The 16,988-nt window shown below is 40.2% G+C and overlaps 1 protein-coding gene across 4 annotated transcripts in view; it reads left to right on the plus strand.

The window, feature by feature from the left end:
- Positions 1-16,988, plus strand: part of cux1b (cut-like homeobox 1b) — a 91,439-nt gene that overhangs the window by 12,758 nt on the left and 61,693 nt on the right. For 3 of the 4 annotated variants that reach the window (XM_044120431.1, XM_044120428.1, XM_044120430.1), the window contains exon 2: positions 10,707-10,817. In XM_044120431.1, the coding sequence (XP_043976366.1) occupies positions 10,707-10,817 (111 nt within the window). Of the gene's footprint in view, positions 1-9,282; positions 9,514-10,706; positions 10,818-16,988 lie in introns of those variants that run through there. The other variant, XM_044120429.1, reaches the window with a different exon arrangement.

Raw genomic sequence — 16,988 nt, forward strand, 5'->3', positions numbered from 1 at the left:
TGTGCCAGTTTTTCTGATTATTAAAATACCCACAAAATCAGATTTTGATTATATCTGGTTCTGTTCATTAAGTACATCACAACTGGAAGAATAAATGACTTTTGATCTATAAACATATCAAACAACATGGGCTTTTTTATATAATAAATACCAAATAAAGGTTGGAATATTTATTTATGCTGGTGCCTTCTGATCCAATGAAGAATCTGTGGCACTGATCAGTTAATGTCAAGTTTCAACCATTTGCATTTCACGTTATGTCAACTGTTAGCACCACTGAGTTCACAGCCTTGGGTCTCAGGCCTGTTTATGTGCTGTAGGGCCTAGAGAACCCTTGTCCTCCCCCTCCTCTGGACTTGATTAATCCCTATCACCCCCCCTACTCTATGATCACGTTTCCATTTTTTTCTAGTCTGTATCTGTTCCTTCATCCCCTCCCCAATCTTACCCTCACTGGCACAGAATGGCTTCCTGGCAGAATGGAGGCATTAATTCAGGGATGAGAGGTGTGTTACTCTCTCTCTCTCTCTTGCTGTGTCTCTCCGGTTCTTTCTTTCTCTCCACCGGTGTTGCGTTTGTAACTCCTGGCCTTTATCGTAGCCGAAACAGCTCACTACCCTCTGATCCTATCTCGGATCTCAATATCCTCGCCGTTCCACCCTGTAAACGCAGGGATGAAAAATCTTGCCCTTTCACCAATGCATTACACCCCAGCATATCGCCGTACGCCCCCCTCCACTCCACCCCTCTTCTCCCATCGCGCTCTCCATACCACTCACCCTTTGTGACACGGGCCTCCAGCGAAATTCGAACTCCGCAAAATGAGACCAAGTGAGCTGCACTTCCTTTACGCCAGAAACCATCTTAGTCTCATTATATTTGTATTTAGGCCCAGCCCAGGCCCTTGAATCTCCCTTGTCAGACAATAGGTCAGGCAAAATAATGACTCGCTCTCTGTAAGCTTCAAGAGAGTTAAGGCTTTGGATGTAGGGGAGATAAAACAACAACCGGTCTCTCAGCAGAGAAACATGGATCAATACAAACGAAGCGGCGGTGTAAAAAGGCTGTTTTTGATCCGGGCTTGCGTCAGCACGGCTGAGGTGAGTCTTGACAGCTCCCGCGCTGTTGGTAGATATGGATCTGTGTTCAAAAAAAGGAGCAAAACGCTCAGGGAGCACAAGCGTCTTGTTAGGCTGTGGAGCGTCAGGCCTCCCCCCCTCCCCTCCTGTTCCCCAACCGCCCCACGCGCAAACACACGGGCTGAAATCATCATTGCACTGAAACTATAGCGTTGGCTTGAAAACTTTGTGGCTTTTCACTCCAAAGTAGGGTAGAGGAAAAGCAAAAATGGAGGATATGACTTGTGGTTTGTTTTTGAAAGCGGCGCCTGCTGGCATATTTAAAGCTCTCTAACCTGCTATGTCAAAGGTAGGTAGGGAAGCAAGCAAGGATGGCAGGCTCTTATCTTTGCTGCTGTTGTGTTTTGAGGGGGTAGGGGGCGTGTCTGTGATCTGCGATCGTGTACTGTGTCGTCGTAGCGAGTGTGCCTGTCGCTCCTGACTGAGCCGCCACCCCACAGCTCCTCCACACATACACACACATACACACAAAGTAGGTTTTGGCAGACAGAACGAGTCAGCCGCCGTGGAGCTGGAACGCTGTGCCGGGTGAAAGAGTGGGGGCGGGGTTGAAAGGTAGGCTTCGTAGATCTTTAGATAAGACATCTTTCCAGACGCCTTTACTGTTTACTATCATAACCGCATAACAGCCTCAGACATGTTGGAGATGAAAGGAAAGATTAGTGCCTGCTTTTGCAGGATAAAAAAAAGAACTTCATCTCTTAAACATCTGTGTCATGATGCCAAGTACAAAGGCTGTAAAAGGCTCCTCACTTTGTAATAAAAAAAACTTGACGTCTTTATTTTCATATTAGTTTCCTCTGTAGTGGGGCTTCTATGGTAACCACTCCTAAAGTGCATGTGTTTTTAATGTCTCCCTTAAATTTAGAGCTTCTACTGTAGATGTTAAACTCGTAGACGATGGCCTGCAGGCTGTATGGATCAAAGGATTGGTATTTCTATTGGCAATTTCAAATTATTGTAAAGCTTTTATGTGCTGATAGAGAATTTAATTGATTCTGACTTTACTTTAGGAAGTACGATGTCCGAAGTATGTCAAAACTGTTTTTATTTTCTAGCCTTCTGCTATGATTGAGAATGAATTGTTAAAATAGTATTGGGAGCGGAGACGTCACACTGTGTGAGGGGGAAATTGCACTATACCAGGGTTTAAAAACGCAGAATGAGTTGCAGTTGATATTTTAATGACTTTAGCATTTCAACCTGCCAGTTAGCATAGCTAGCTTAGGAAAAAAATGGACTGTTTAATGCGGATATTAGAAATAATTTATTTTTATTTGGGTTTTTTGAAGCGAGGTTCTGTGATTATTGGTAAAGGCTCCCTTAGCTTTAGTAGAAAGGTGTTTTATTATCGTACGCATCACCTGCCACTGAGTCAATCAGGATGACTTCTAATTCACCAACCTCCTGGTTTGATGTTCAATGTAATGCCACGCAATAACAGAAACTTTGTTCACCTGAACAAAACGCCACCAAACCTGACAATGGTTCCTTGTGAAATTATAAATACATGCAAACATAGCGTTGTGTGTTGCTGATATAAACATTTTTAGTTTCAACAAGATTTGTTTACTTATTATAAGCTCAGTGGATTATTTCTGCTACAGATAAGGAACGTATTACTGATGGTAATAATCTGAACTAACTTTTAAAGTAAGATTTCCAAAAGGCCGCCAATATTTTTAAATGCAGAAAATTCCCTGACAGACGTTGATTGAAAGCATGTCTAGTAGTACAACTTTGTGGTCTAGTCAACCTTCCAGTTCCTTGCTGAAAATGTTGCTCTCCTTCTGGCTGAATGTAAGACATATTTCAATATATAATACAAAATAAAGTTTTCTGTGAAGAAACATCCTAAACCTTTGAACTTCTTTGACTTGTTTTTGAACACCTGGTGGTGAACAGTCTTCACTCAATAACAACATCCACACCAAATCAATTTGCATAAAAAAATCTTGATTCTCATCTTCTGTGATTCAGAATCAACATAAATTCTCAGTCGATTTAGGGGGAAAAAAAAAAAAAAGGAATCCACTGACTTTCGGCGTCCATTTTGTAATGACGCGGGATGCCCTGACGTCACCACACAGCCGGTACTGGAATGTTCTCGTGGTGGATAGCACCAAAACAAAGTGGTCACAACAAAAATAAAAGAAAGAGGTTCAACTGAAACCTGCCTTTGTTGAAGTCAAAGCTGCAAATGCACACAGCCAAAGTATGCCATACCATCCTGTAAGTTTTGCACTTAAGAGGCTTTTCTACCGCTTTACCTACAGACCAAAAAGAAGGTCGTGACTCACCAGTGCCTTAACCAAGATGAGCAAAGTGGAAGTAACATGTGATACTACTTGTAACAGTTCCATCTAAGTATGGATTAATGTTTGAAACTTTGTAAATGTGACAGACACTTTAATGTCTCCATTTGTCATTCTCTTTTGCAAAGCCGTGTGAAGTAGATTACGAGGATGCTTTGCAAACCTTTAGATTGAAGCAGAAATCTTTGAGTAACCAATTTGAGTGGAAGGTTCATTTGGAATTGAACCTCAGAATCAGAATTGAATTGAATCTTGAGATGGTAAAAGATTCCCACCGTGGTCATTAGAGCTACACAGTGTCATGAAATCATGTGATGAGCAAACATCTTGGTAAATGTTTCTATGCATGTGTAATTTGCAAAAGATAAATTCTTGACAACGTTTCATTTTCGATTTATGAGTCCCTGGATAATGAGTAGCATTTTATTTATATGTTGCGGCGTACTATTTATTGCAATCAAAGTGGTTATTATTACACACAATGATACTGTGATGACCATAAATTTAGGAGCCATTTTGTTACCATGACCTGCCTATTGCCTGATAGCTCAGGCAATAAGCAATTAATCAATTAATTGCATGATGAATTAAAATGAGCTTGATAATTTTCATTCTGATGAGCAGTATTTTTTGAAAGGTAATGTTTTTGGAGACTTCATAGTTCATTCTGTTTACGATGTTGATTTCAAGTGGTGTTTGTTTTTGTTTTAATTATTTTTGGTCGCCAGGTTTTTATCTTGGGTATTTAAAACTTCTTCCTGTTCCAGTGTTTAACTCTTATTTTGTAAATAACACTTATTTGTGTTCGAGAGGGCAAACTTGCATTACTGTGTCACTCTCAGTATAATTACTTGAAAATGGTCTCTCAACAACATTATCAGTTATCGCAATAATTTCTGAGATGATTTAACGTACAGTGAAATTTATCGTGACGGACCTAAATTTGTGTTCCCTGATTGACTGAAGCTGGACTGTTTTATTCAATCTTCAGTCAAATAGTAAAGGGGGACAACTCATAACTTATTACAACCGACATAGTTTTTTGTGGGATTCACATTCCCAGCTATTCTCCAGAGCACCAGGCCTAATACCAGGCCGTGTATTATCTCCTCCTCCTTGCCTTAAACTCCTGATCACCGTGTCGGTACAGACAGCAGCTGCAGATTGACTTCATACTGTGTACATAACAATGACTTTGTTGTCATTCCAACGGCTTATCGGGCTCGTCATCGTCGGTGGGTGAGGGCAGAAGGAATTCCACAAAGTTTTGATACCAATTAAAGTGCGTCTGTCTCCCGTTATCTCATTTAGGCTGAAGTCAATATGATTGGCATAATCAGACATGCCTGATTGGGGCCTCCCATTTAATTAATCAGTCGCACTGTATCATCACCTGTGGCTCATTAGAGTAATTAGACAGAATTAGTCAGATAGACGGCCTCTCTCTGTCTGCACATGAGTGGAAGAAATTGCATTAGGAGAGCTGAGAACACAGACGTACACCTAAGTTCTGATAACTGTCGGTAATGGGATTTGTTTACCCGTGACTGTTATCAGCGACGAGTATTTTTTTTTATTTACTTTTTCCCCCTCCCTCCCAGCGGTAGATGGAGAGATATTCGTTTCCAAAATGGCCCCAGCCTCCCCTGCCTAGCTGCAAACAAGTGCGCCCCATGCCAGATTTCGCCGGGGCGAAACATGTTCGCCGACTTCCTCTTCGGAAGCCCGGTTCCAAAGAACACGGGGAAACTGGGCGCGCCAAACTCGCTGCGGAGGGCCTGCCTGTGCGCTCATGTGAGAGCACACGCGTGCGGAGCAGCGTGCGAGAGAGGCTTCTTGGCCAAGTCGGTGTTGAAGTCTCTCGAGGGAGTGTTGGCAATCTGTTCCAATCGTCTTTACAGCTGACCAGACGACCAAATGAACCAGGACAGGGACCGCTGCTGTGGGCCAGTCCGGCCAACCCCAAGCAAGGGCTGTTGCAGAAATCACGCAGACATTACAGCCCACTTAATGCTCTCCTGCACACACACACACACACACACATTTCGTCCTCCGCTGAACTAGTCGATGGAGACTTTACTGAGCTTTGCTCCATTTAAAAGTAGTGCTGGAGCTCATTTGAATAGTAGTTTTTTTTTTCTAAATAAAAATCCTAGTAAAGTTTTATTGTTTTCAGATTTTAAAGATTTTAACGACTAAAGAGCCAGAGGATTGTTTAACACAAAGAATCCCTGAACATGGTAGATCGTGCCTCGACTGAAAAAAAAACCACATTTTTGTGGTAATAAAGCAAAGCTTTAAAACAACAATATAAAAGTGGTTGAAGACGTTGTGTAGAAAGTATTCCCTTCTGCTCACAAGAAGATGGTTATAGCTGGTTAATTAGCCAGGCGGTCTGTTCTGGTGCGAGTTTGATGCTTGTAGTCTTGCCAACTGCACCTTTTATTTTAAACCAGTGATACCTTTTTTTAAAAGGATTGATGGGTTGACTTGTAAAATTCCAGAAAATATAAAAAACTAGAACACGAGAAATGTGGAGTCCTTCAACACCTGCACATTTGATTTCCTGAACCCCGGACCGTTGAGGATGGATTTCTAGTCCAGTGCACTTTAGTTTCCACACCATAAATGCAGGTGTTTTTTAGGGAGCACTTTTTCAAACAGTAAAGAGAGTCTTATTTTTTTCAGCCAGGTTCCCAGCAGTGTGCAGCAAAAGATGTAGAGAGGTGTTGCTTGTTTATTTGTTCTCCACGCAGCTGGAGAAAACATCAAGTTTGTTTGTAAAGCCCATTTCAACAACAAAGTGCTTTACACCATAAACATGAAATACAGTAACTAATTGTGAAAAGCGTAATAAACATCAGATCTTGTCAAATGACATCATTAGCTTTTTTTAGCATCTTATTAAAAGGCTTTAAAATCATAGGAACAATACAGAGGGATGTCTCAGAAGCTTTTGAATCTGTACATTTTTAAAACTTTATATTTAGCAGACACGTGACTTTCAGGTAATATTAAGGGCTTGTCTTAGTAATTATCGAAGTTTCACTCTCATGTACACAAGGCTTGTTTTTCCTGAAAGCTTTTTCTCTAATATAAAACACATTCTACAAGCTGCTTAATATTTTTGGGGTTAGTAGTTTGACTGCTTGACATGAAAAGTTTAATTATTATCATCAAATCGTTGGGGGGAAAAAAAAAAAAAATCTTTGTGGCATTCCAGATGACTTTGAAGCATTTTGTTTGACATTAACAATTCTGTCTGGTGCAAGTTAAAGAAGTGCGTTTGTGGACTAGACTTTAAATAAAGGCAGAAAATAAGAAAACAACTTATATGAGGCATTTAATACGCCTCATATAACTGAAGCTTGACCTAATTACAGATCAATGGGTCTGGAGCTGCTCCCATTCTCTAAAACTGATCTTCGGTATTCTGAAAACCACGTTAGTCCTGTTGACCACTTTCCCGGCTGCTACAAATTCGTTTTGGCCTGTCCTGTGTTCACTGTTTATAAAAATGAAAGGTCCTCATCTTTCTGTTTAGCCATCTGTTAATTAAGCTATCTGCTATATTTAGCCTCAGCAGTAATATCAGCTCCAAAGTGGGTGCTAGGAAGGATAAGTCAGCTGGAACGGCTGGCCACCGAGTCCACGCTGCAAAAGTATTAGAACGGTTGGATGTAAGAGGTTAGAAATTAATATGTATGTCTTAAAGACCTAAATCCTTCTGCGGAGAGATATTACTAAAATGAAAATATAACCTTTCAGGAAAAGGGTGTGTTTTATATGCCAGTGTTCCAATATCAATATCTGTTTTAAGCAACTTAAGAAAGATTGAGGTTTGTCTCCATCTTAAATTTATTACACAAACACAGTAAGAATAAAGAAAATTAGCCAGTGACATGGTTCTCGTAAAAGCTCACTTTGTTGGGTACACATGGAGACACTAAAAAGCTAATTCCAGAAAGTGTGTGTCTGTTTTTCCTTATTAAAAACATTGTTTGCATCACGGCGGTCAGGGCTTTTAGGCGGATGTTGTCTTTTTTTCTCCTTTTTCCTCCCCCAGTGCATGTAATACAAAAACTGCATTGGGCAGAGAAAACACCAAAGCCTACTTTTCCACTAGCTGGCCTTAAGTGCATAAAATTGTTTAGAATTGTTTTAATACGTGGTTTAATGTGTGAGAATAATGTCTGGCAAGAGGGATTGTGAACTTTCGGAAGTCATGCTTCAGTGATAAAGCAAGTGTAAAGTCTACCGTGGCCCGCTGATGTGGGCGAATAGTTTTCTGCATAGTCAAAACCCGATTGAGTCTAAGGGTTACTTTTTTGTTAGCTTAAAAAAAAAAAAAATGTTTTAACCAACACCTGGGGCCGACCCAGGCCTCTGTGATGTGATGTGTTTAGCTTAATGCCGAGAATTCCTTTGGAAATGGGGATCTGGTGTTGGGATATGCGCTGGGCATTGAGATGGGATTAAAGTGAATTGAGGGCGTTGGGGATTGGCACATGACCTTCTGAAGCAGAGCTCTAATTTCGGACCAGGCTTATTTTTAGATGCATCGATCAGCCGTTCCGCGGCCGATGCACAGTTCCGCATTTGAGGGTTAACCGGCGAAATTCTCACTGCGATTATTTTTATTCCAAGGACTGCAGAGCATAAATGGTTAAAAAATCTTCAGCATATTTTAGTCCTGAATACAGCAGGAAGTGAAAGAGTCACAAGAATATCCCGATTTATGCGTAAGAGCATTTATCTCTAACCTTTATTATGTTTTGCAGAAATGCATCAGGACTTCTGCATAGTGGTATGGTGTGAGCTCGTGGTATGAATAAATTTACTAAATGGGGAAATAATTGACGTTGTTTACACTTGCATTAAAAAAACTGGCAAGGTTCTAGGTTTGCCTACTCTATAAATGTCTCATTGACCTCCGTTTCTTGTAGGTTTCAGGGGAACTTTATAATATAGATACACCAATAAATCAGAAATGATTGTAAATTCCCCTATATTTTCTATATCATTCTTTTACTTCTGCTCATTAAATTAATCAAAATTAAGACTTCCCACCATTTCTGCTCTAAAAAACACATCAAAGTGTAGCTTTTACTTTAATGCACAAATTTGATAAAGAAAAATATCACATAAAGGTTGGGGAATCCAGCTTTGATACATATGTTGAGCGTTATTTTTTATTTCCTTATTTTTTTCCATTTTTTTTACTGCATTCAAATCACTACACTTGTCAAAAAAATCTGCAGTACACTTTTTTTTCTATAATAAAAAAATCAGACTCTGCAGTGAGATCAGAATTAAGTTCTAGCCAGGATTTGACACATCTGTACTCTCTACACCTCTATTTCTAGGCTACATTTAGGTGGGTGACGGATGATTATTCCATTTAAATTAAGCTCTGGTTCAAACTACTAATACTAATTATTTAGACATTGTGGTTATCAAAATAAAATCTTTGACGTTGTCGCAACTGGAAAAATGAGTTATTCAGACATACGCGATAGGGTTAAAATCCCAATTTTAACTATATTTGCCCAAGTTGCCGCCTTAATTTGCTGCAGGTTTTAAACTGTAAGCTGTCGACAACATCCAGAGAAACGTATGATTCTCTTAAACTGACCAACTACATTGTGCTGACGAGGACCGCCACATGCTAGCTGCGCTAACGCTAAAAGCTAACGTTGCTGTTTTTGTTTTCATTCTATTTTACTTTAGAATGATTCTTTAGTTTTCCCTCTATTTTTAGAGGCTAATTGACAGAGAAATGGCACATAACCGAATCAATATTTTCCAGCATCCTTGTCCATCTTTTATTTAAATTTTTTTTTTTTATCAGATCCCGATCCATGCAGTAGAGCACTCACTTTCTGACAATTAATTTCATGTGATAAAAAAAGAACGTGTTAGGCTCCTCCTTCCGCCATGCTTTGCACAAGCTCCCGCGTACGCTCGAGTTCACTTACACATAGCGCAGCTGCTCCATGGCCACAGGCAGACAGCCTGCTACATCAACTGCACCATGGGCAGCAAGAGCAAGATGGCGTGTAAGCAAGTTTTTTTTTTGTTTTTTTTGTACCAAGGCTATAGCAGTGGACTGTCAAAAAAATGCATGCTTTTTTTTTTTTTTTTTTTTTAATTCTTCCTTATCCTGCTTCGTGAATAAAACAGAAATAGCAGCTGGCCAGGGAATTAAACGTAATGCTGATGAAGGCAAATCTACTAATTAGTACTTGATCACGCCATTTCTTTAGAGGATTGTATTGTGTGTTTTCGATGGGGTGGGATGGGATATGTATGCATGAGTGTGTTTTGGGACCTTGTCAGCGGACTGGGCCACAAGGGCCCCTGTGGTAATGTGTGTATTAAATGATTAGTGCGTTAGTTAGCATAACGGCCCTTCAGCACCGTTTAATCACTCTCAGGGGTGGGCGTCCTCACAGGGGGTGGATGGAAGAGTTTTAGTGGTGGTGGTGGGAGGAGGAAGGGGGACTAAGGAGCGAGGCGCACCGTGCAGGAAACTGAGGAGACTAAACTGAGGAACTGCTGGTTGAATGAGTGAGTGGATGATCTGTGGAGAGGCTGCAGGGGGAGAAAAAAAAAAGAAGAAAAAAAAGAGAGAGGGCAGGAATCCAACAGAAACATAATCCGGCAATTGCCACACAGTCAGCAAAGAGAGATACAATCGGTACAAGTCTTGAACGTGTTGTTAATGTCAGAATTGTACCCATCGACTGGAACAAGGCCCGTGAATGGCTATTAATAACAATGCAAAATAAATGTGGTTAAAGGCGGGGCTGAGATCAGCCTTGACGACGCTGTTTTAGATAATTGTTGCCGTTGTTATGTTACTCAGAGCGGAGGAGTCGTCTTGGGCTCACAGTTAATAATCGCTGTGAATTGCCTTGAATTTGCTGCCATTTGCTACACAGGTTTACACGGCCGACATAATTGTATTTTATGAACTGACAGGCTGGATGACTAAGAAGTTACAGCCAGGAAGAGCAGATTCTGTAGCAGAGTTTGTTTGTTTTTTTTTTTTATTATTATTTTTGGGTGGAGAAAGGTGTTGCGGTGTTGTCCTCTGGGTGGTCTTCAGCTCGTTAGATGATTGTGCTGCTGTTTAAGGGGCTTGTGTATGTTTGTGGTGTCTGTTTTAATGATTTTGTTTTAACATTAATGATGCCATGCGCAAAACAAGCAAGAGTAATAAATACAAATTTGTGTTTTTGGGTTTCAGAAAGAACTAGATGCCACCGCCACACAGCTTGCCAACAGACAGGATGAGAGCGAGCAGTCAAGGAAGAAACTCATCGACCTGAGCCGCGAGTTCAAGAAGACGACACCAGAGGTGAGACAGCTGAACTTGCACAAATTTTTTATACAGCCATACTTGATAAATTAGTATATTGTTGGAAAGTTTGTTGAGACAAGTAAGTCATACATGACGTCTAAGACTAGATTATTACATCAAACTAACAAGAAGATTGTTTTGATACAGAAATGTGGGATTAAGGAAAATACGTTTGGACAAATCTGGGGAAAAGTTTACTTTAGAAAACCGACGCGTTAGAGAGGTACCACCTTTTGGATATTCCCAGAACCATCGGGGGAGTTTTATTGTAGTTAGGCACAAAACATTTCCCAAAGTAAGAATATTTTCTCGCTGGCAACTCATTCTCCTGAAACTTTTTAATTTACATTGTCTGAAAAGTCAAAAACCGGGTCATTCCTATTACGGACTGCCATGATTACAAACTTTGCTGGATGATAAATTACCCCATAAATGATTGTGATATTCAATGTTGGTTTTTTTTTAGACTATTTTCATGTAATGTATATGGCATTATCATTACAAGTATGCCCTCTCGCAGATCAATAAACTTTTAATTTCTAGAGAACGCTCTAGACCTAGAATACACTTTAAATATTCCAAAATAAAAAAACCCCAAAACAACCAACATTGCTAAATAAAACTGAAATATAAAACAAACGCAACCGAAGCCGTAGATATAATTGATTATGAAGTCTCTCCAAACAAAAATTGCCCTTCAAGAAATATATTAATCAGTAGGCTCAGACATGTAAGACGGGTAAAGCTGCTAGCTAGGACATTTCTAATTATCAAGCTCATTTTTGTTTATTGTGTGATTAATTGATTTATTAGGTTGAGTGCGTTCTGCCACAGCCTTGTTGGAGAGTGACGTTGGTAAATTGAGTTGTTTTTCAGGAATGCAGCTGTCGCGAACGAAACGATTACGCTTTATGACGCATGCGACTTCGCTTGAAAATTTACAGAAAGGTGTAACTAATATTTTAAAGCAATTTCACCGAACTGTGCTTCCAGTTTTCTCGCTCTTAAAGTGAGAAGAAACAAGGCCCTAAAATTTTGTTTCGACTGAAAGAGTAACTTTTGTTGTACCTGCAAATATGACAGTTGAAGTTGACACAAAATATGAGCTGTAAAGTGACACGACACGCAAGAAATAAAAAGAAAATTGAAAAGCTTAGCACTCTACATCCACAAAGCTCAATCTAAAAGTTTGTGGTATATAAAAATATACTTCTTTCCGCCATTTACCCTGGTAAATTCATTGAAAACAATGGTGGGCTAGTATGGCGCCATCAAACTATGGTTACTGGAAAGAGTCCCACAGTTATAACAAGCCTTCACATTGCGAATACTTTCTAGCGTTTTCGTTACCCAGTGTAAATCCCCTCAGAGTTCACATCACCTGTTAATTTTTGTTTACACTGCAAGTGTTTAGTACTTTTTGTTTGCATTCACTAGACTCAAACCTGGTTATTAAATGTGACGCTTCATTGTCTACGTTTAAATACATTAATGAAATGAGCTATCCTTTGTGGAAGTATTCAGAAACATGTGTAGAAGCAGAGTAAACTGTCTTATCAGAGCTAGTTGTAGAGATGTAAGCTGTAAAATGACTTTATACATGTTTTAGAACGTAATCACAGTAAAATTATGATTCATGGCTGTAAAACCTTGGGTTTAAATGCTGATTATAGCTCGCTTTAAAAAAAAATTAATAAACAAAAAATCTTTGCTCCAAAAGCGAAAGCTTTGCATAAATCTGTACTGGCAATATTGCTTTGTTTCTTAGTTGCGCCTTTTTCCAAGAGATTTGGAATTACTTTACAAGAAGTTGTAAAGTTTAATCCATTTGACAGAATCACTGGTTGAAGTTTTCTTCCTGAAGTTTACGTTATTATTTCCACAACGGGAGCCTGTGCGTCTTTCACACACCAAGGCCGAACAAGATGTTGGTCCGCACTCCCGAAATAGGAGCGACCCCCTTTCAGCATCGACAGATGCAATTTACATTAACAGCCCGTTTTTTGGACCCCACACAAGAAGCAGCCTGGGTAAAAGGGGATGTTCTGGTGTACGGGGAAAAAAAACCCCGTTCCGGGCCGCATGGTGGAAACGCACCTTGAGAGTTTGCCCAAGTGTCTCTCAGCATCTGCTTTGTTCATAAACGCCGCTGTGATTATTTACTGAAAAAAGCAAAGGGGGAGGAGAAGTCGGAGCAGAGAGATGCGGGCTCGTCTCCCAAAAATAGTCCCTCCATTAGTTTCCCTGAAATCCTAAAGAGACAAAACAGAAACCCCCTCAGGAGTTTGTATTATCTGACCTAGTTTTTTATGTGAGCGGAAAGTGTGGTCCCTGAGTGTGTGTGTGAGAGAGAAAGAGAAAGAAAGACAAGAGAAGCAGGAGGGGTAAGAGAGAAAAAGAGTGTGACAACACTACTAAGTGGGATCAGGAGGGAATTCTGTCCTGTTCCTATGTTCCCATCGCTCCTCCTGGGAATATTTGTTTCATCTCTGTTACCAAGGCAACACATTTTAAACCTCGCAGTGAAAACAAAGTATTGTTGTGTTATTATTGGTAATGTCACCATGGTGAATTATTGATGGTGGCATGAATAATGGATGAATGGTGTAGACAGTGGATAGAAAATCGTCAGCTCTCGGCGGAGTTGACAGCAGGTCTATTATAGTTACCACAGGATGAGGATTGTGACGATTGACTCCAGCGTGTAGCCTGTCCTGGTGGAGAGGAACTGTAGCTGCACTCCACATTCACCTCTAAAATAACCAGCAGCACACAGGAGGCACTAAGGCAGAAACAAATAATCGTGATTAATCGGCTATTGAAATAATCAGCTAACTTAGTAGTCGAGTAATCGTTAGATGGAGTATACAGACGAAAAAATAATGGCAATTTGGTTAAAATAAAAACATTCTGAGCAATAAATAAACCAAATGTGTATATTTTGCATTTAAGATAAAAAAAACGACAACTTTTCTGTAAATAGGCTTTGGCCAAAACTCCTCAAGTGGCCTCATAGTTTCAGCTTCACCCAGTTTAGATTTATTAAAGGAATGCCATGTTAGTGCATATTAGGCAATAAAATGTTCATTTTCTTTAGGGATGCACGATATTGGATATTTGATATGCCGATATACCAATACAAATATTTTTTTTTTACTATTCCTACTTAGTGAAACTATATGGCTTTCTCTACTGTGGAATTAAAAGACTGCGTTATCTTTTGTCAGTCTAGTATGCTACAAAATGCAAATGCTAAAATGGAGGCTGAAATGATGTAACACTTTTAACTTGCATTATGTTTCTCTCTCTAAGACAATGACAACACTCAAACAGTGCAAATTTGACGTCGTGCTGTGCTGCAGGCATCATTGTCACTGGTTTGTCATATAAAAACGACTTTTATATCGGCGAGTTATTTTGACGGAGTGGCCTAAGTTTGATATAAATTTTTACAGCTAATATCGGCCAATACGATACCATGACGATAATATCGTGCATCCCTAATTTTCTTATTTATAAAAGGGGTTGTATTAAAAACTTTTGTGGTTAGGAAAAAATCTGTAGGATGTACCTTTTTTTTAAACAAAGAAAACAAAAAAACCCTCAAAAAGACAATTAATCGTCAGAGCAGTCAATTAATTGATTACTGAACCGATCAGTTAGCTGCAGCCCTACAGAGCACACAAAGGAGCACATGGGCAGATAGCCTCGATCACAGAACAGAACTCACACATTCATCAGTGTAACAAGGCTGTGATTTAGGAAGGCTCCTCTGGCGTCTGTGTGGCCCCTGGCATCTCCCTGGTATGTGGAGGAGGAATCCGAGCCAGGCCAGACGACCGACGGGATTCATTACAGAGCTCTAACGGACTCAATAGGAATCGGCACTAAAACTCTGCAAGTACCAAAGCGTCAGAGCTGCCTACCAAACCAGGCTGGTTTATAACATGTGATGGCCTGCGCTTGATTAAAAATCTTTGGGTTTGTGAAGTCTTTCTTTTTTTCTTTTTTCTTTTTTCTTCCATCTGCACGGCTCTGTGTGTGGTTGACCAGCCCATAGAGGGGGCTGTCAGCTCTCTGTGGTCCACACCAGTCAACGGAGATCACAGTCACATCAGATCAAGACTGCATTAAGCGGAGCGGGAGTCCGTCTCTGATCCATTATTCAGCAACCAGGAGACCGGCCCACGTTGACTGTGTCTGGTCTGCCGAGCTGTACTCGGTGTGAACTGCACTCATGGTCTGCATAATAACACAAACGCACACACACACACGTGTGCACGATCACACAGCGGCGTTTCTAGCGTTTGGAAAGTAGTGCAAAGAAATGCAGCGTGAAAACAAAGTTTTTATAATTCATTAGAACTGACACACAGATTTCTGCCCCCCCTCCTAAAGACTACATCTCACTGTGCTTCCTAATTTGACTGAATTATTTATCTGTTGCTTTTTTTTTTTTTTTTTTTTTTTTTTAATTTCCTTTCAGTTAAGGCTGGGCTGCTAGTGTTTTTTTTTTTTTTTCCTTTTTGGGGTGATTGGAAAATGCCCCAAAGATTGCTGGCCAGAGGCAGTGGTAGTAAAAGAACACACACACGTACGCACGCACACACACACACACACACACACACACACACACACATACGCACACACGTTTGTGTTTAGCTGTAGGGCAGACAGACAGGGAATGGGAGTTCCATACTCCCTGGAGGATTCCTCAGGCTGGCCTGTCTGCTGTCTGCCGGCAGCTTACACACCAGCCATCCATCTCCTGCTGCCTGGGCCCCTCACTCCCCTTCCAAAATACACACACACACTCACACACTCGCAGATTGACCATGGTGTCTGTGTGCATTGTTATGTTATTTGGTCATAAATCTTTAGAAGTGGTGGGGGCTGGGGAAGAGGGGCTCCAGAGTGGACCGGAGGGGTTCAGAGCTTCACTGTCCATCAGAGGTACATGGCTGCTGTATGCTGGGTTAGGTGAATGCATTTGTTTTATTTTTTTTTTCCCCCATGCAGGTCCTCCCATAAAGTTGAAAATTACAAAAGCACAAGTTTGAAAAATGAAAAGAAAAAAACTATTTTTTCCATCTTTTTTTCGAGGTGCATATTTGAAGAACGTGTGCTGCATGTATTAGAAAATGAAGGAATTCTCCATCTGTGCATCGAAGCATATATTTTTACTAAGATCAAAAGGTTCATCAGAGTTCATGCTGTTGAGTTGTTTATAGTCTGAAATTGGTGGGAGCTCTTAAGTTCTTAAGCGTATAATAAGTTCAAATTTAGTGTGTGTGATTAGAGCTGGGAAAGCAAAAACTGTCTGGCTGATTGATAGGTGCAAGTAAGAAAATGAGAAAACAGTATGATCCTTTCACTTATGTCTATTATAATTTCAAAAAATAAAACCCATTTTACATTGATTTACATTTCTTTATCACATACTTTATTTATTTATTTGTATATGTATATATATAGCCAAAATATTTTTGATTTTTGTCAAAGTAGTTGAATGATTTGGTTTTTGAATCACAGACAAAACGTCAAATACGCCAATTTTTCTTTTCTCTGCACCAGGGGTTCCAACTTCTAAATGTTTTAGATTTGTCCGACGCAGCTGAGTTATTAGCAGAGTTATTGCTTAATTTATCATGAAGTTTTGCAGAGGTCTGGTTATAACCCCATCATTTGATGCATGTGTGTTGAACCAGGGGAACGTCTACAACATGCACGGGAATTGAGAACAGGAACCCTTCCTCTACACCCTCCTTACCTGTATATGCTTGTCCTGGGGGTCCGATCTCATTTAGGTCGAGGGTGGGGGGAGTGAAATTGGATCTTGTGGCACAAGATCTCTCCGGTACAATGACTATTTCTGATCTGTCTTGTGAAGCAGCGAAGTATCTCAAAATCTCAAATTAGACTGATCAAACCGGAGCTGGATGATATGGGACAGTGACTGTGTAAGCTTGAAAGTTCTGGGTATGATTTCAGGTTCCTCTTGCCACATGTCGATGTGCCCCCGGGCAAGACACTTCACCCAAAATTGCCTACCGGGCTGTTATAAACGGTTATATTAGTTATTGAGTGATCTGTCAATTATTCTGACAACTAATTAAGTAATTGAGTATTATAAATTGTCCTGTTCTACAGTAGCTACTTAAGCTAGTA

The sequence above is a fragment of the Gambusia affinis genome, linkage group LG06 (assembly GCF_019740435.1).
Source record: "Gambusia affinis linkage group LG06, SWU_Gaff_1.0, whole genome shotgun sequence".
NCBI classification, from domain to species: Eukaryota; Metazoa; Chordata; class Actinopteri; order Cyprinodontiformes; family Poeciliidae; genus Gambusia; species Gambusia affinis.